The sequence below is a fragment of the Heliangelus exortis genome, chromosome 3 (genome assembly GCF_036169615.1).
Source record: "Heliangelus exortis chromosome 3, bHelExo1.hap1, whole genome shotgun sequence".
Lineage (NCBI taxonomy): Eukaryota > Metazoa > Chordata > Aves > Apodiformes > Trochilidae > Heliangelus > Heliangelus exortis.
The window spans coordinates 70,270,222-70,289,882 of record NC_092424.1 but is presented as its reverse complement, the minus strand read 5'-3'; the positions used below and the strand labels follow the sequence as shown (position 1 = coordinate 70,289,882).

Below are 19,661 nucleotides of genomic sequence, written 5' to 3'. Positions count from 1 at the left end.
GAGTGACACCTCCCCCCCCCCCCCCAGATGCAAGAGGGCTCCCTACACGGCCGCTGTGCAACAGGTCCCGGCGCCGGGGACAGGGCAGCCGGGAGCCGCCAGCGTCTTTTTGGAGAATACATCCTGCCCGGTGGGTCCGGGTCACCCGTCTAGAAGCGACTCCGGCTGAGGGTAGGGGGATACAGGGAGGTTTTCCAGGCTGGGGCAGGACAACACCTCCCACCCTGCTCCCGCCGTGCGCCTCCAGGAGCCAGCCCGCCCCTGCTCCCCCCCCCCCCCCCCCCCATGCTATCCCCCGGCTCCCGCAGCGGAACCGAGGTCCGGTCGCCCTATGGAAAGGATGTCGGCCTGGCCCGGCTTGACACGGCCCGGCCCTGGGCCGTTCCTGTTCCAGCCCGGCCCCGCCGCCCGCCGGCACAACCGCTGCCCCGGCCGGGGCAAAGGCAAGGGCAGAGGCGAAAGTGTAGGAGAGCCCCACCTTGCTACGAAAAAAATGCAAAAGAAATGGGATCTTGATCAATTCTTTCTGCTTTGTCTTATCTTTTTAATTGTCTTATTCTTTTCCCCTTTTTAATTTTTTTGAGTGGGGTCCCTTTCTATGACAGCGAGGGCTCAAGGCGAGTGAGGAGGCGGAATCATCTCGGCAGCCGCTGCATTTTGTGTGGAAGCCGCTCGGGGGTTCATTAATATCATTAGCATTTAACCCCCTCCCTGCCCCCTCCCCTTCCCAGCGCAGGGTGACGTCACGCGGCGGCAGGAGTTGGGGGGAAAGCAAGGGAAGCTCAGTGGGCAAGGGGCGTCCCTCTCCCCTCCCCGCCGCTGCCTGTCACAGCCTCTCTGCCGATATTATAGGGGCCGAAGCCTGGAGCTCAAAGCGGAAAGTCAGCCAGTGTAATGAACTTCTGGAAACCTTTCCCTTTTTAAACCATTCAGTTTCTGAGAGGCAGAGACAGCCTCCTCTGACGCCTTTTCCCCCCTTCCATTATTTTTCCAGGCTCTGATCTCCCTGCTCGCTGCACCGAGGCGCCCGGCGCAGAGCCCCGCTCCCCATCCTACCTTCTCCTTCGCCTCATTGTTGTCCTGGCTGCTGTGGCTCTCGCTTGCCTTCCAGGAGCGCGGTGGAGAACCTACTTGCAAACCCCTGCACTCTCTCGGGGTCCCAAGAGCATCTGCTCACAGGAGGACAGAGAGCAGTCGCCGACTTTGGACCATTTCGTTTCTTTTTTCTTTTTAATTTTTTTTTCTTCTTCTTTTTTTCTTTTTTTTTCTTTCTTTTTGCTTTTTTTCTTCTTCTTTTTGCTTTTTTTCTTCCTTTTTTTCCCTTGCCGCGCCCCTGCCGCGTGTCCCCGTCCCTCGGGAGGACATCGCTGGGGAGCGGGTTAGCGGCGAGGATGTGCCGGCCCCCGCGGCGGTGCCAGCAGTGAGCGCCCAAGGGAGGCACCTGCCCCGCGGAGCCGCCGCGCCGGCGGGGGGGGAGGCGGGGGAAGGGGTCACAGCCTCACCCCACCCCAGCGCCGACACTTCACCCCGAGTTTAAAGACTGCCGGGGGCTTCGAGCATGAGCAAGCCGGCGGGATCAACAAGTGGGTAATAACGCGGTGGAGGCTTCGAGCAGCCCTTCTGAGACAGGCTGCAGCCTGGACTGGGGGGCGGGAGGTGGAGGGGAGGGAAAGGGGAGGGGGGGGCTGTGGTTTGGGCTTGGACCCCCTTCCCCGATTTAAAAAAAGAGTGTATATTTTCATCCGGAGTGGCAACGAATATAGAGGCTCGGAGTTGCCCCGGTGGAGTTTGGGCCCGGGGCTTTACAAAACGCCGCTTTCCAGCTGCCCGTCCCAGCTTTTCGCAGCAGGAACCGGGACAGGAGCCCGGAGGCAGTGAGCCCTGGAAAAGGCAGCTCCGGCGGCGGCGGCAAGGAGGGGGTTCGTCCCGCAGGGGTGCGGGCCGTTGTCCGCGGATATTGGGGCGGATGGAGGGAAGTTTGGGTTTAAAGGGCATTAGGGAGTTCGTTTTTCTCATGGGCTTTATGCAAACTTCTGCGACATAATTTCTTTTTAAGAGTTTGAAACTTCGGTCACTCAATTACACAGAATCGCGTAAGCAACTCTATTGAAAGAGGATTTAAATGCAATACTTTGTACAGCATTTCCAGTTATAACAAATAATCCTGCAAAGAGGAAAGCAGAAACAACTTAAAAGTCACATTTTCATTAATCCTAAATCCATGCACCTCATAACTGGGGAATTTAAAGCATGACTAACCGCTCTTACAGAATGGCTCAATCCGTATTATCCCAATGGGACTTTCGGAGTTTGTAATATGGATGGAGTCAGTAACAAAGGAGGGGAAAAATACCCAATCCAATTTAATATCTGACAAGTGATGGGTCGGACAGTTATTTCCTCTGCGCTCGGGAGGGCTCCCGAGGCTGTAGAGGCAGATCCAGGAGGGACCCTCAGCGGTACCTGCCACCAGCCGCTCCCCTCCAGCCCCGCGGCCTTCTCCTCACTGCTCTTCGTTATTTTGACCAAGGTCCGCCTTTTGTCCTCCAGAGCCGGGAAACCGGGTGGAGGCAGAAGGGCCGGGGGGCAGGCGGTGGCCGCGGCGTGGTGGGAATCACGCGTGGAGGCGGCGGCGGGCAGCGAGGAGCCGGCGAGGGCCCTGGGCTGCGGCCGAGCTGCCGCCGCTGCGGCGTGGGTTGGCTTGCCGACTTCCCTTGGAGGTCTGAGAACGGCGTTTTTTCAGCACCAGCCCCGCCTAGGGAGGGGGGGGGGGGGAAATAATATCAGGGCCGCGGTAGAGGTAAGCCGAGGGGAAAGGAGCAGTGGAAAAAATAAAGCTGCCGGGCCAGGGCTTCTGCCCGCCGGCTTCACTGCCCAGACTGCCCCGTAAGTGCGATAGGAGCTGGAGCGGGATCGGGCCCCCGAGCAGCCGCGCTGGGAAGTTGTCGGGGCGCCTGGCAGATATCTTAGTGTCGATAAAGGGCCGGGGAGCCTCGTCCTCAAAGGACACTGGAACTTCTGTCAGGGATATTTTGCGGAGGAGAAAACCTACAAGGTTGGCTCGCGCCTCTGGCACACGGCTCTGGGCGACCACCGGCCACGGTCGTCACTTTCTCTGCTGACTCTGACCCCCTCTAATCCCTTGGGAACGGCCAGAAGGAGACCCCCAGACTCCACTAGGCCAGGCCCCGCCGGGACGGGGGCACTCGGGGTCTGCCCCGGCCGGCACCCGAACCCCACCGGTCTCGGCAGAGCAGGCAAAAGTCCGATCCTCTGTCTCGGGGATCCTGGAGGGCTCCTCGGCAAGGGGGCTCCCGGCCTGGCTTTTCTCCCCGCCGGTGGGAGTCTAGCGATGTCAGCTGCGATGTCTGCCTGGGTGGTAACAAGACCCCATCCCGCCGTCCCCCGAGCCCAGACTAACTTCTTTCAACAGCCTCTGATGGTAATTACAGTAATCGGGGCTGCCATATATCCTTTAAGCAATTATGACACACAAAAAAAGCCCCCAAGGACCCCCTGTCGTGGGATGTTCAAAACGGTTTCCCAGCTGAACAGAAATCCCATTTTCTTAGCGCTAAACTTCTGAGATGAAGCTGTACCTCGGGGAACCGGAGCGCTTTTAAACAGAGTTAAGCAGTTATCTCATGACCCCGTGTCAAGCTTACATTTTTCTCTTCCCACCCCCCGCCCTGCCTCTTCCCCCCCTACTTATTTCATATTTTGTCCTGCGCGAAAGTTTTCTAATAACAGGCTCCGCGGGGCGGGGAGGAAGGGGGGTGGGGGAGGGGGCCAGCCCGGAGGTAAGGGGAGTGCAGGGGGTGCGCAAAGCGGCTGCCGTGACTGCAGGCGGCGGTGGGTTGGGGCAAGGGGCTCCAGCCGCTCCCTCTGCTCTTTCCCCCCTTTCCATGCCTCGTCTCGTCGGGCCCGCGGATCTGATCGGACGGGCCGCACCTCTCCTAGGGCCGTAAACGTGGTTATGTGGGTTTGACGAGATGCTCCAGGTGCTCAGGTTTTGTAGATGGAATATGTGGACGTGTAAAGAACACACGGAACGCGTGTTTGCATGCATAACGTAGATACGTATTTACATATCTGTATTGCGTATGATTTTTTTTAATGTGCTCCCAAACTTAAAATCCGCCTGGGGAAAACTGTTTCGTAAAACCAAACCAAGTTTCTTCCCTCCCCGCCGCCTGCTTTTTGCGCCGACGAAGCGCAGCCAGCTGCCCCGTACCGCAGGCCGGCCGGGGAAGCGGGGACACCCGCGGCTGCCCGATGGCCCGGGCGATGGCCCTCCGGATGGGGTCCACCACCGAGGGGCCGAAGGGGAAGCGGAGCGGCGTCTCCGGCGGCGGGAAGGGGTGCGGGCCTGGGTGAGCGGGTGCGGGTCGGCGGTGCCGGGCTCTGCGGGAGGATGCACCGCCGCTGCACGTACCGCTCCAGTGTCTTTCCCTCCACCCCCAGCCTGCCCCCCCTCCCCCTCCTCCTTTGTGTGCGTGCGTGTGGACCTTCTCTCTCCCCGTGGATGCTAAGGGCTGGAGAGGGAAGTCGAGCGCTTTCCCCCGTTGGCATTGTGCGATATCCGAATTCCCATGCTACACTTTTTGACGGGTCACTGGTGCCCCAATAGGCAGGTGGCAAGGAGGGCTTGTAATTACACACTCCCAGAAACCGTGCCTTGGCCTCAGCCCTCCTCACGGGCGCCTACCTGCAGCTCCAAAGCCGCGGCTTGCTCGCAGGCAGTGGGGCGAGGGGGGGGCCCTTCCTTGAGCTGCGCTCCTTATTGATTGCATAAAAGTTTTCTATTATTTAGCCTCTCTCCCTCCCACCCTCCCTCCGCCACCCCTCCCTCTCACAGTCTCTAACCTAATCCCCGTCCCTCTCGCCGTGTTGTGTATAGCAGCTGTCGGGTTTCATTTAGGGGAGAAGCTGGCAGCTTGTGCTCATTGGAGGCAGTCAAACGAGTTTCAATGGGCAAAATCATTAAGTTAACACTTTATCTAATGTCCCTATTGTCTGCCAGCAGGCATTGTCTTAGAGCCTTAGCGCAGACATGTCTGAAAGTATCTCGGACTCCTAATTTCTCTAGGGAGCGAGAGGATCCCCTGCAGGCTGTTTCCATTCCTCCTCCTAGCCCCCCAGCAGCGCTCTGCACCGCACGCTGCCGCCTTCCCCCCACCCGGAGAGGGACTGAATGTCCGGTGTAAGGTGTGGTAGAAGGAAAAAAAGCTGTTTGAGGTAGAGGAAAGGAAGAGAAGAGAAGAGAAGAGAAGAGAAGAGAAGAGAAGAGAAGAGAAGAGAAGAGAAGAGAAGAGAAGAGAAGAGAAGAGAAGAGAAGAGAAGAGAAGAGAAGAGAAGAGAAGAGAAGAGAAGAGAAAGAAAAAGAAAAAGGAAAAAGAAAAAGAAAAAGAAAAAGAAAAAGAAAAAGAAAAAGAAAAAGAAAAGGAAAAAGAAAAAGAAAAAGAAAAAGAAACAGAAAGAGAAACAGAAAAAGAAAAAGAAAAAGAAAAAGAAAAAGAAAAAGAAAAAGAAAAAGAAAAAGAAAAAGAAAAAGAAAAAGAAAAAGGAAAAGAAAAAGAAAAAGAAAAAGAAAGAGAAAAAGAAAAAGAAAAGCAAAAGCAAAAGAAAAAGCAAAAGCAAAAGCAAAAGCAAAAGCAAAAGCAAAAGAAAAAGAAAAAGAAAAAGAAAAAGAAAAAGAAAAAGAAAAAGAAAAAGAAAAAGAAAAAGAAAAAGAAAGTGAAAGAGAAAAAGAAAGTGAAAGAGAAAAAGAAAAAGAAATAGAAAAAGAAAAAGAAAAAGAAAAAGAAAAAGAAAAAGAAAGTGAAAAAGAAAGTGAAAGAGAAAAAGAAAGTGAAAGAGAAAAAGAAAAAGAAAAAGAAAAAGAAAAAGAAAAAGAAAAAGAAAAAGAAAAAGAAAAAGAAAAAGAAAAAGAAAAAGAAAAAGAAAAAGAAAAAGAAAAGAAAAAGCAAAAGCAAAAGAAAAAGAAAAAGAAAAAGAAAAAGCAAAAGCAAAAGAAAAAGAAAAAGAAAAAGAAAAAGAAAAAGAAAAAGAAAAAGAAAAAGGAAAAGAAAAAGAAAAAGAACAAGAGAAAGAAAAAGAAAAAGAAAAGGAAAAAGAAAAAGAAAAAGAAAAAGAAAAAGAAAAAGAAAAAGAAAAAGAAAAAGAAAAAGAAAAAGAAAAAGAAAAGAAAAAGAAAAAGAAAAAGAAAAAGAAAAAGAAAAAGAAAAAGAAAAAGAAAAAGAAAAAGAAAAAGAAAAAGAGAAAGAAAAAGAAAAAGAAAAAGAAAGAGGAAAAGAAAAAGAAAGGAAAAAGAAATAGAAAAAGAAAGAGGAAAAGAAAAAGAAGGAGGAAAAGAAGGAGAGAAAAAGAAAAATAAAAAGAAAGATAAAAATAAAAAAAGATAAAAAGAAAGTGAAAGAGAAAAAGAAAAATGAAAAGAAACAGAAAGAGAAAGAGAAAGAGAAAAAGAAAGTGAAAGAGAAAAAGAAAAATAAAAAGAAAGATAAAGAGAAAAAGAAAGAAAAAGAAAGATAAAAAGGAAGATAAAAAGAAAGATAAGAAGAAAAAGAAAGAGAAAAAGAAAAAGAAAAAGAATAGAAAAAGGAAAAGAAAGAGCAAGAGCAAGAGCAAGAGCAAGAGAAAGAGCAAGAGAAAGAGAAAAAAAAAACAACAAAACCCAGAGAAAAAGCAGAAGCTAGCAGGGTTTTGGCGGGTTTCTTGAACCGGGCTGCAATAATCTTTGTTCAAGTTTTTACACCACCCTCAGAGCATTTGCAGTTCTGGTCAAAGTGGGTGCGAAAGGAGCGCCCCGTGAAGCGGGCATGACGGAGGAGAGAGGAGCAGAAGGGAGCTGGGGGGAGCTGGGGGGAGCTGGGGGGAGCGGAGCGGCTCTGCCCACCCGCCAGACCCGCTCCGCAGCCCTCCTGCAGCCGCGCACAAAGGCGAGGCGGAAAGTTTTGCTGCAGGTTTTGGGGTGAAGAAAATGGCACAGCTCGACTGTGGCAGGAGGCAGCCGCCTTTCCCTGGGGTGGGTCGGGGGGGTAGAAGGTCATTTGGCTCCTCAGTCATTTTATTTTGTTTTGGTTTATTCTGTGACTCGGTCTCCTGACTGCTCCGCTGCCCATGGAAAGTGCCGTCCTCTGTTTGCCGAGAGCCAGAAAGAAAGGGAAACGCCCCCGTCGCCCCCCCTCCCCTGCCGCTCCCCCCCCATCCCCCCCATCCCCACTTCTAGCAGGCAAGTCTGCTGCTCCCGCTGCTGTAATCTTCTCTTCCAAAATGGGTCTTGGCGATTATAGAAGATCCAAATAAACGTAGCGGGGCATGAATAATGCTCATTGTAGAAAACTGACACTTGCTCAAGGAAAAGAAAGTTGGCTATAAAATCACTTCATTATTTGCTTGTACTGCGGCTCTGCGGCTAATCCCTCCGGAGGTCAGATTGCTGAACGCTCGCTCTTTCCCTCTCTCCCTTCTCTGCTTTCAGGTCGCATTTTAGACATCCCTTGCAAAGTGTGTGGTGACCGCAGCTCCGGGAAACACTATGGGGTTTACGCCTGCGATGGGTGCTCGGGATTTTTCAAACGGAGCATCAGGAGGAATAGGACCTATGTTTGCAAATCGGGAAATCAGGTACCAGACGCAGCACACTCCGCTTTACCGCCTGCACCTCTTCTTTCCCTGCATTTTCCCAGCGCCCCTTGTTGGCCCCCGCCAACAGAAACACCCACAGCAGTAGGATCCAGCTGCCACTCAGCATCCCCCTTATCCTTCCCCAGTATCCGTCCCAGGGGGTGTCCCAGTCCAAGTCAGGGCGCTGGGTGCCCCAGCCCGCCTCTCCCCGGCACGGTCCCGAACCCCACCGGGGAGGATGCGCAAGCAGGGAGCGAGGAGAACGGCTGGGGAGGCGTGCAGCCCGTTCACCGGGTAATTAATTACAAGAGGAAAGAGAAGAGCAGCCCCTGGGTAAACCACGGTCCGCGGCCGGCCGGGGAACACCCGAGATGATTTCCACCCCGGCAGCTCGCTCCCTCACCCAAACGGAGGCAGCTCCGCTTTTTTCCTCTTCCCATTCTTTTCCATCCTGGACCGTCCATGCGGGGACGAGGAGGGGTGAGGGGGTGATCTGGGGGCGGCACAGGGGCTCGGGGCTCCCCGAGGGGGCGGTGCCGCCGTCGCTGTCTCGGGTGCTGAAGGCGACCCGGCCCGGCCCGCCCCTCCGCAGGGCCGAACACCCGCCACGGTTCTCCTCTGCACAGCATGGCCCGGCCCGGGCCCACCGCGTACTCAGGGGTGGCCCCTCCGTGCCTCCTGTCCCTCAGGGAGGGCGCCGGGGTCTGTCGGGATGGTGGCACCGCTGCCCCGGCCCGACGTCTGTCTGTGTTGCAGGGAGGCTGCCCGGTGGACAAGACGCACAGGAACCAGTGCCGGGCCTGCCGGCTGAAGAAGTGCTTGGAGGTCAACATGAACAAAGATGGTACCTGCTCCCCCTTTCCCCTGGTGGGGTTGGCGGGAGGGAGCTGGGCCTTGCTCTGAAGTGGGGAGCAGTCACTGCGGCATCTCCCACTCCTCCAGCCCCTACCCTGTACCGGGAGCCCTAATGACCCCGCCCTGTACCATGACAGCTTCACCCAACTCCCACCAGACACCCCCTGGGTGTGGGGCCAGCCCCAAAACATTGCAGGGAGGAGGGAGGATGAGCCAAGTGCTGCAGGGAACCCAGTGTGTGACCCCACGGTGACCCTCCTCACCTCTGCTTGGTGTCCCACAGCAGTGCAGCACGAGCGGGGGCCCCGGACATCAACGATACGGAAGCAAGTGGCCCTCTACTTCCGTGGGCACAAGGAAGAGAGTGGCAGCACCCCACACTTCCCCACTGCTGCCTTGCCGGCGCCCGCCTTCTTCACCGCCGTCTCCCAGCTGGAGCCCCACAGCCTGGAGCTGGCTGCTGTTGCTGGTACCCCTGAGAGACAGGCTCTGGTGGGCCTGGCACAGCCCACCCCAAAGGTCAGCCACTGCCCCAAACCCTGGTGGGCCTGCAGACACTGCTGCTAGGATGTTCTGCAGCCTGATGGCTCCTTCCTGACTCTGGGGTAGACATGGCAAAAAGACAGTCTTGAGACCTTGTGGGTTGTGGTGGGAACGCTTCAGTTCTGTGCCTAAAAGCTCTGAAGAAATGAGGTGCAAGGGGCCCTCTGCAGAAGGGGTATGTGGGAGGACCGACTGATAAACTGGTCCATAAGAACCCTGTCTCTCCTTTGTCCTTTCACTGATGGCAGAAGTGCTCCTCTTGCTTGGAGCCCATCCACAAGTCAATTTTAAACCTTGTTTCATGAGGATGAGCTTCAACCAATGAGTTGTCTTCAGCAAAATGTCTGTCCCCATAGCAGTGTAGTCCAGAAAGTGCTATTTGTTCTGACAAAAGCCTGCAGCTTGTCCACACAGACACAAACATGTCCAAGCTGGCTCTGCACGTCTTGGATGTGACATTTTCTAAGCAATCCAGTGGAAGCAGTGCTGTGGCCTCAGCTGCACAAGAATTAGCCATAAGGTGATGCTTTTGATTAAACCATTTTCAATGGCATTTTGCATTCTTACAGCACCAAGAAAATCAAAGAAGAGACAACTCAAGTAGTTATCCATTTCCAGAGTTGGTAGCCTGGGAGAGTCCATCATGAACATGATCACAACTTATAGTTTTATTTTATAATTTTGGAAAATACTGAATCAGAAATCATTTAGCAAGAAGCACGTCCTTTAGACAGATACTTAGCTCTATGCATCTGCTTACAGCCTCTTGCAGCCAGAGAAATAAATGAAGGTAAAGGCTAAGTGACTACTTTCTGCTTTGCTGAGCAAGGCTGGAGTGCTAAATCAGATGCTGAAGCACAGGTTACAGACCACCAAATTCTTAATCAAATTCTTAATCAAAATTCTTAATCAAATTTGTATTCTGCTAGCTATTGTGTGCTATTGTGCAGGAGGGTAAAAGATGACACTGCATTTTGGTAATTGTTTTCCCTTGATGTAATAATTTCATGCTCTCTTCAAGCTCCTCCAGAGAACTGTTTCTGCAGTGCAGTTCATCCACATGGATGAGCAGCAGGGAGCAATTTGGAGTGGGCCCACTGAAAGTGATGACCTCTGCTTGCAGAATAAGAGAGTGTGCGCTCTGTCCTGGGCATGAGTGTGATTCACTGAGTGTCAGCTGCAGGGGAGAGGGAGACCAGGCTGCCTTTGATGACACTGTATGAAGCTGCTTTATTTTCTTTCTGATATTAGTACCCACATGAAGTCAACGGTACCCCCATGTATCTCTATGAAGTGGCCACCGAATCTGTCTGTGAGTCAGCAGCCAGACTTCTGTTCATGAGCATCAAGTGGGCCAAGAGTGTCCCAGCCTTCTCCACCTTGTCCTTACAAGACCAGGTAAGGCACCTGTGGTGGCAGTGGCATCGGCCTGGCCTGCCAGTTCAAGAAGGCTCAGAGATCACATTAGGTTCTGAACCTTCAGCCTTAGATCTTATATTGGTAATGGACTTCTGCAGTTCTGAAGTTCAGGGCAGAGTTGTGGTCTGTCCCTAAGAAACAGTTTTAGAAACTACTTTCCTGCAACTGTTACTTGATGAAGCAAATGAAAACTAAGGAAAAAAAAAAAAAAAAAAAAAGTCCTGTCCTCTCCTCACTTCCCCTCTCCTTTCATTACACAGTCAACATGTTTTCTTATTCACATTGGCTTCAGTGAACTTACATATCATTAGACAAATACTGTGGAAGCAGAATTTGCCTAGCTCTCAATATTTTTCACCATTAATTAAAATCTTCCTTAATTTGTCTTGTTTTCCTCTGTGACAATTTGCCTTCGCTTCAGGTAAATCACGTGAACCACATGAGCTGAAGCAATTTATTAATTACTTGATTCTTGATGAGGACTCACCGCGCTTTGTATAATGCACTAATTTTTATTTTTTTTTAAAGTAATCATACAATTATAAAATGGAAGGGCAGAAAGCTCCAGTCATAAAAAACATCTAATACTTTGATATGATTGAGCTAATATCCCAAAATGGTAGCTAGAAACATTGTGCCTTAGATTTTACATAGCAGTCAGCAAGGGAGCCAGCTCCCTTCCCTGGGAGTATGTTGCAAATTTTGCAGTTGATACACAAATAGGTTGTTTGAACCAAAAGAGTTTCTTAGGAATAGATAAATCATGATGGTCACAATGTGATATAATGCTAAGGCGCACTGAAATGTTCCAGTTCTAGCACCAGAGCCACATTTTTAAATCCCCATTGTGAAATTAGATAAAAGGGGGTTATTGCTCAGCTCTGGCTATAGCACTGCTAGAGAGAGAGCATGAGAGGAGCCATGAGAGCCTGGGAGGCCCAGGAGGTTGTGTGGTTAGGGAGACAGCAGTCCTGGAGCAACATGCTACTTTCTTTGCTTGTTGTCTTCTGCTACCACTACTCCAGCAGAACTCTGCCTCTGTCATGCTCAGCAACCAAGGGAACAGACCCAAGTATCAGAGACGACAGCAGGTGTGCCACTTGGGCATGTGGGAAGAGGTTGGGTCCTTCTCTAGACCAGTGGTGTCCACAGGAGGGTCCTTAGGTGAAGGCTTTGACATAAACTAGACGCATTTCCCACAGGGTGATTTCTGTTCATGTGCAAAGGAAGGGGTAGCAGGATTTGTGAGCCTCCATTGAACATGAGCAAGCATGCCTGAGCCAGCAGAGATACCAGAGTGTTTCCATTATCTTTAAATAACCCACTGCTTCTTTTCACTTTCACATGCAGGACTAATGTTAGTGACTTATACATTAAAATCCTAGCCTTTCCTTAACATCACCTTGACTTGCTGTACCTTGGAGCAAGTCAGATTCCTTAAAACTCAGAGCTGTTCAGCTCAAAAGCTCTGACCTTTCTACACGATTGCCTTGTCACATTCCAGAGACCTGGAGAATAAATAATTCTTATTTTAATCACCTTATTTATGAATACCAGGACAACTGATTTTTACAATAGTGCCATTGCACTATTTAGTTTGACAATGGCCCAGCTGCGAATGCCTACATTTCTCTTTTGTACCCCTGACACCTGCCTGAGGAGAGTCTACAACCTTCTCCTGTATTTTTTGCTGTGCTTTTCCAAAAAGACAAACACATTGTGATCTCACAGCTCTGTGACAACTTCATGTCAAAAGCAAGAAAATAACTAGAAACCGATTTGCTGATAAAACCCTTTGGTAAAACAGGCTGCATTCCTTCCCCAGCTCCACAGAGCTAATTCCATCGTGGACTGGAAATCACAAAACAAAAATGCCATGCTCCAAGTTCTGCTGCCCTGCACACCTGCCTGGCTTGTCCATAAGACAGGTTGGCCTCATGCAGGTCACCAACAAAAGGCTGTGCTAACAGGATGGGGCTGATTAAGAAGCAAAAAACAGTTTTTCAGAAAGCCTGGTATTTCTTGTCTCTTTGAAAAAAGAAGGCTGAGTATGACTTCAGCATGAATTATTTTAATTAGTGGTTTTACAGACTTATGCATAGGCATGAAGAAAGCTTCAGCTATTGGAATAGTCTCTTATTTCTAAAGTCTTCTGACTTTAAAGGCTTAGTGGGAAAGAACATATGAAATCGATATCTTCCAGGAACCACCATTCATCACCATTGTATCTGCATGAATGAATGACAAAAAAGGTTTCACAAAAGCAATGAAAGGCTGGCGAATCATTTCCTATGTCATATAGCAATGTGCACAACCATCAGGCAGGATTATCCAGAGGAGGGGCTGAGTTCACAGGCAGCAGAAGTTAGGAGGCTTACGAGCAGATTTGGCTGCTCTCAGAACAGAGCTGAGATGGGCACTGCACCCCAGACCCCCTTCCCTTTCCATATTTCATACAATGATCTGGGCAGCTTCCAGTCCTGTAAAATCCAGTGTAATTATTTCAAACACCAAGTCTATGCAAACAGAGACAGAAATACTTTCCCATCACGATTTTCTTAGTCAAGTTATACAGAACTTCTGCAAAGCATGTAGCAAAAAAAGCAAAAAATGGGCCTAAACCTGCAGTGACAAGCTGAGAACTTGAGAGTCCTCCCTCCCATTCTGAGTGGAACAGGGTGGTTTAAAACTCAGAACACTGATAAGAGGTAGCACACACATAAATGCCTCACTCTTACTGTATGTTTTCTGTATCATCTATTACTTTCACATGTCTGATCCCAAGGAATTCATAATTAATTTGGTAAAACATTCTTTTACCTCATTGTTCCTTTTACAGAGTCTTTATACACCTAAAAATACCCTCCTTTCAATTTTCTTAAGTTGAACTGCTGGTATTTTCAGGGACCATCACAATACCACTACTTGTCATCTGTTTTTTTTCCCTTTCTGCATGTGTTTTGGACAATCTGCTTCCACTGCATGGAGCCACCAGATGATCCTTCCTGAGTCTACTACAATTTTCACCCTTCCAAACCTCTTGCACCCTCTTGAAACATGAGGTCTCTGCAATGTGTGGGCACCACAGTCTGTCCATTAGGCCATGGGCTGCAGCTGAACTCGGGGCCCTCCAAACCACTCTTAAGAGCTGGTCTGGGCAAGAATCCAAAGATGCCCTCAAGGCTGAATATGTCTGTTCTAGCTTTGTCAGTCTGCATTACCAGGAGTCATGTGCATCCTCTTCAGATGTACCACTGCCTCTCCATGGAAATCAAAGGCATTGCTTCCAGACAGAAAGCATAACCACCATACAATCAGGCAATGTACAAAAAAATGAAGAGAACCAAAAATGTTGTCAGCATAGGTGCCTGGATGCCCAGTTCTCTGAAAGGAAACAGCTCTTAGTGCCTGGATTTCTGAGTGATTTTAAGGAAAAAGCAAGAAAATAGGTGACAATGAGAAACCACATGTGTGCTTGAAAGAGCTAAAGACTTCCTTAGTAAGGAAGGGGTTAAAGATTCATAGGTGCTCCAAAGTGCTCCCTACCAAGTGATCTAAATTCAGGACGTTGTCCGAGCTTTTCTTCACAAATCCTGCCTTCCAGAGGGAAAGGTGGATAATCCCTAGAGAGCAATAGGATTGCACTTGCCCAACTTGCCCTGAGACAGCCACACGGTGCTGTAGGGAGGGGAGGGGAGAGCCCGTGCTGTGCTGAGACACACAGCTCATGTTGTGAGCAAGCTCTCTGAGGTGGGAGCTCTCACACTTCTTTCTCTTTCCCCGCCCTCTTGGTCCACAACAAGATGCACGGTGAGCCGACCCTCAGTGTTTTTCTACAAGACATAGACTTATTTCTAGACACCTTCTCAAAGAGCTAAGAGCTAACGAGTGCTGTGGGGAAAAATACCATGACAGGCATTTAAAGTAGTTTTTAAAATAACAGAAATTTACATATTTAAATTGTTTATAAATCTATAAATTATACACTATGTTATATTGTACATCTATTGTATGACAGCTGATGCTTTTGGAAGATGCTTGGAGAGAACTGTTTGTTCTAGGAATAGCACAATGGGCCATTCCAGTTGATGCTAACACTCTACTGGCTGTATCTGGTAAGAATTGCACAATTTAATGACTTTGTTACAAAAATTACCATAAAAATACATTACTGAAAAAAGAACAACATGTAAAGAATAACAAATTCCTACTGAACAATGGAGCATACCTGTCATTTATAAATCTATATTTAAATGCAAATAATGTTGTTTTGTTGTATTCATGACTGCTTGCATTGTCATTTAAATGCAAATTACTGTGTTTGTTATCATCCAAGAGAAGATTTTATATTAACTTTCATACAATATAGTCAGTTTACATGGAACCAGATAGCCAAGTGTGACAATAGAGTGGATATTGATACAGAGAATTTTGTCAGAAATCAATATAAAATAAAGCAAGTGCCTTTAATATTTATTTCATTTCTTTCTGTTTTAGGCATGAATGGTGACAATACAGATTCTCAGAAACTGAACAAAATTATTTCAGAAATACAGGCTTTACAGGAGGTTGTGGCTAGATTTAGACAACTTCGGCTTGATGCTACTGAATTTGCCTGTCTCAAATGCATTGTCACTTTTAAAGCTGGTAAGCAGAAAGCATCTCTTGCTTATCTGGCTTTATAACTATGAAGTTGCTACTTTAAAGCAAAAATTATGTTTTAAACCAGACATCTACCATCCAACTGGTTCGTTCCCTGATATTGAACTCCAATAGTCAGTGCTGCTTATTGGAAGTCTGACAGTGGCGTGCTGGGGAACTAATGGGAACATTTAAATTCCCACTGATAGCTAAATTGTTTTGACCCATCCAAGAGTCAAGCTGAACAAGTCCCTGATCTCCTTTCCAGTGCCTACACACAGTGGTTCCGAACTGAGGAGCTTCCGGAACGCTGCTGCCATAGCAGCCCTCCAAGATGAAGCCCAGCTCACTCTGAACAGCTACATTCACACCAGGTGAGAGGTGTCTTCTCTCAATACTTCATGCAGGTGTAAAACCCTGCTCTCACTGTAGCAAAGGTGACATTTTCACTGACTGAAATGGGGACCAGGCTGTTACAGCAAGTATTTGCTGGCTGTCAGCCTGCTGGGATTTGGCATTTCCTGATGAAACAGAATCACAGAGAGGGTTGGAAAAGATCCTCAAGATCAACAAATCCAACGGCAGGTGTAGAGAGTGATATGAAATGTACCATGCCAAATACAACCCCACACTCTAGAACAGCTGGCTGTGAACAGATCAGTAGTCTCCTCCTATGGACCACTTCTGAGTGGTGAGATGGGAAAAGCCAGAAGAGTGTTCCCAACAGCTGTTCCGGCTGGCTCAGGACTTCTGGGGAGAGCTGTGACAGGTCTTGTAAAGTCCATGTCTCAGTTCCTTAGCTGCAGTGGGAGATGGAGCAACAGAAGAGGAACTTTTATGCAATTTTTTCCCTCTGAAACTTTGATCTGCTGTCGTAATAGCTCTGTCTAGCAGATGCTGACTCGGTGTAGATTTGATGGCAGCAGTCCCCAGAGCTCTTCTGTTTAGTCTAAAGGGAACTGATCTGTCCTGGGGATGGGAGCAAAACTGCAAATACCATCCCATTATGGCTGATTCATAGCAAAAAGAGTAACTGCTGCATAGCAACATCTTGTTGGCATGCCCACCTGTACAGTCTACCAAATATTGCTCCTTTCTGTCAAGTAAAAGGCTTTCTTTAGAGAAATATTTAAGAACTTCAACAACATGTTTTTCTCTGTCTCCCAGGTACCCCACACAACCCTGCCGTTTTGGAAAACTTTTATTGCTTTTACCAGCTTTACGTTCAATTAGTCCATCTACAATAGAAGAAGTGTTTTTCAAAAAGACCATTGGGAATGTACCAATTACAAGACTGCTTTCAGATATGTACAAATCCAGTGACATATAAATTACCTTAAAATAAAAAAAATCAGGATGAACAGTTTGAGAAGAACTTTTATCTATGGAGAATAAGCCTCAACTAACAAAATCTACAGGAAGCATAAGCCTGGGAATGTTTAGCCTTTAAACCCATTGACAAAAAATACCCCAGTAGATATGATTCTGCTGCTCTGAACAGAGTGATTTAGATCATGGAGAGAATGCTTTGTTCTACAGAAAAAGTGAAAGTGGTTGGAATTTGGCTGCTATTCCTGTTACTACAGGATGGAGGCAATTCAGATGCCAGTCATAGTTAACAAAGACTCTGCTATTCTCCCATTTAACTGGCAGATCTGAGACAAAATGTGAAAGAAGGTACTTTAGTTTGTTCAGTATTTGGAACTGGGTGACCAAACTTGGCTTCTAAAGTAACATGAGATGCAGTGGCCTTCAGAACTGTTTTAAAAGTAGCCTATATTGGGAAAATGTTTTTAATATGGTAGGCAACATTTAAGACCAGGTTACCAAAACATTGCTTCTGCTATAATACATCATGAAGTGGCCTTCAGAACTGATTAAAAAAGTAGCTTATGACGGCAGCTCCATTATTCCTGCAAAATGAACTGGTGATCTTTGATGCGGATGTCCCCACGATTTGGTTAACATCTCAGAGACAGAAGAGCTTTATATACTCCCTCCCTGACCTTCCCTCCTTCTTCTTCCACACATGCAGACACATGTTCACACACACACCCGAAGAGACACAAGACAAGAAAAGAAGACTAAAACAGCAAAACCAAATACAATGGAGAATACTGCTTCAGTGACCTGCTGGCTGGCCTCTTGGCACAGTGCTGAAACCAAAGGCAATGGTGGCCAAACTCTTTGTCAATGAGATGTGCAGAGAAGCAAAATGACTATTAAAAAAAAAAAAAAATGAAGGACTTTTATTTCAAAGAAATAAAGGTTCTTGACTGATACAATGCTAACAATTTCCAAAAGTCTCCAATGCCTTTTTAGAAAACTCCAGGTTTTAATTTTGAAGCCTTGTTCACCTACACCCTCTCACACACAAAAATGTTATAAGCTGCTTATTTGATGTATGAAAAATGTAGAAAAAAAAACATTTAAAGATAGCTGCTGTACTTTTCAAAATTTGATTTGTTATTAGGAACTAGCACTGAGAAAAATCAGCACTTGGACTATCATAGAATGAGTAAAACTTTTCTTGTACAAAGTGGATTAACTGATTTGTGAAGTTAAAAAGTTGTACTCATTGTATTTACAAAGAATAAAAATATATTGAATTTAAATTACTTTCCATTGTTCTTTTAACACTTGCCCTTCCGTTTCTGGATTTGTTTCTTCTATTGTACCCAACTTACTAGGGACCAGAAATATTCTGAACTAAAATGAATTGCCTTGGATGCCTAGAAGTCTCCACTATCAGAGGATTTCAAAAACAAGTTAGACATTAAAAGGTTATCTTTGGTGATCCTGCCTTGGGGCAAGGGGACATTAAGGTCCTGCAGAGAGGCATTTTCTATCAAATACACACCTGCTGCAGGTTTCCTTCTCAAGGAGCTGATACAGATTTTTTTTTTCTACAACACAATACTGCATGGATAAAAGGTCCAACCTAGAAGTCTTCCATTTCATGTCATTACAATATTTAATAGTGATGAATTGTGCAGCTAAGAGAGAGTGATGAAAACAAAAACACTGCTTCAATTAAAAGATTGAGGTTTTATTAAGGTGTTCAATAACACCAAAGAAAGAGGTAAGCAACTCCCAGTGCACAGGAACAAGTTGGCAACAGGAGAAGGGAAATATAACATTGTTCAAACGGCAATGAGTGACTGAAGAGCCCTGCACACCAAAATGACAGGCAAAAATGTACTGTGCGTATCAGTGCACCTTCAGCCATTTTCTCCTCTCCACTCCAAAAGTAACCAGGCAGGTCAGAAAATCATGGCTCTCCACTCTGTGACAATTCAGCTTATGAGCTAAATAAGTTAAATTCAGTACTGTGCAGAACCCATGACAGAACACTTGTTTCAGAAAGATCCAGGCACTGTCCCTGAGCAGTGATAAACCTGAACTGCATCTACACTGCAACCTCCGAACTCTGCAGTGTGCTGTAGTCTGTCCCTACAACACCCAGGCTGGAGGATGCAACAAGAGTACTACTGGAATCCTCTCAGTTGCAAAGCAGGTAGGGCAATGGTGCACATCCATACCTTATCCTGCAGGACCCTAGCCCAGCTGAAAAACAGACTCATGAGCTGGGAACAGGGCCCAGCCCCCTGTGTTTTAGGCACAATCTCAAGACACATCTTTTCAGTACTGCAGATTGCACAAAGCAGAATCAATGACACTGCACTAGAATTAGGTTCTCCAGGAAGCCTTGAAGGACAATGCCCAGATGAAATTCCACAGTTCAGTGCAGATATCCTGCCAACCTCAGTGGCTAACACTCCAAAGTCCTTGCTTTGGAAATAGGAATACTTCTACATCAAGCATGCAGCTTTTTCCTCTTTGGCCCAATTATTTTTTCCCACAGCACATTATACAGATTGTGTCATCATCTTTTAAAGTATCTTTTAAAAGATGGGGCATTTACTTAGATCTCTGGAAAAAAAGCTTCTCAGAAAAAGACACTGAGAAAAAGAACTAGATAGTTTTATGTACCTAAGCCTAAATAAAAGAACTTCAACATTTAGCCTGTCTTCCCCCATTTCCAAGAGTAATTCAACTTTAAGTGTGATTCAGCAAGAACAGGCAGTTTTAGAGTCGATATCACACAAACAAATTTCTTGAAAAGCTGAACAGCTCTAGGCTGCAAGCAGACTGTCAGTTTTGGTCCCTGGTTTCATTAATAGGACTGCTGGAGATACTCAGTGTCTTTCAGAATGAGGAGGAAAGAGGAATTACTTGAGCATCCAACTACTCAGTGTAGCTAGTCACTGCTCCTAGCTATAATCCAGTCAGCCACCACTGCCTTGTCAGTTCAATCTTTTACACCCAAATTTCCATAAATTAGGTTAACAGTTTTATTTAAAAGAAACTAATAACTTTGCCAGTAAGGCTGTAGGATGTTCTCAAGAAAGATGAGATGTATTATAAGCATGAAAAAGCTGCAGAGTGAAGTCTAAGCCAATGTGTACCAATTAGCACAAAAATCTGGATCTGATTACTACTACAGTGTTCTTGAAAACAGATTCAAGAGTACCTGAATAGGTAACTCTCATGTCACAGTTGGAAGCACTGAA

At 47.1% G+C, this 19,661-nt stretch overlaps 1 protein-coding gene across 1 annotated transcript; it reads left to right on the top strand.

Annotated features, from left to right (window-relative positions):
• The first annotated feature begins 612 nt into the window (after positions 1–612).
• On the top strand, positions 613–17,702 carry NR2E1 (nuclear receptor subfamily 2 group E member 1). The gene is made up of 9 exons (XM_071741217.1): positions 613–1,583; positions 7,484–7,629; positions 8,386–8,473; positions 8,768–9,003; positions 10,279–10,425; positions 14,465–14,561; positions 14,944–15,093; positions 15,356–15,461; positions 16,255–17,702. Exons 1-9 carry the CDS (start codon positions 1,559–1,561, stop codon positions 16,415–16,417), a joined length of 1,158 nt encoding a protein of 385 aa, XP_071597318.1. The 5' UTR covers positions 613–1,558; the 3' UTR covers positions 16,418–17,702.
• Positions 17,703–19,661: the final 1,959 nt, after the last annotated feature.

Bases quoted from the DNA above. Each gene is read 5' to 3' on its own strand.
- NR2E1 (XM_071741217.1), top strand. From the start codon at position 1,559: ATGAGCAAGCCGGCGGGATCAACAA. The intron at 14,562-14,943 runs GTAAGAATTGCA...TTTCTGTTTTAG, and splicing joins CACTCTACTGGCTGTATCTG to GCATGAATGGTGACAATACA. The intron at 15,094-15,355 runs GTAAGCAGAAAG...TCTCCTTTCCAG, and splicing joins CATTGTCACTTTTAAAGCTG to TGCCTACACACAGTGGTTCC.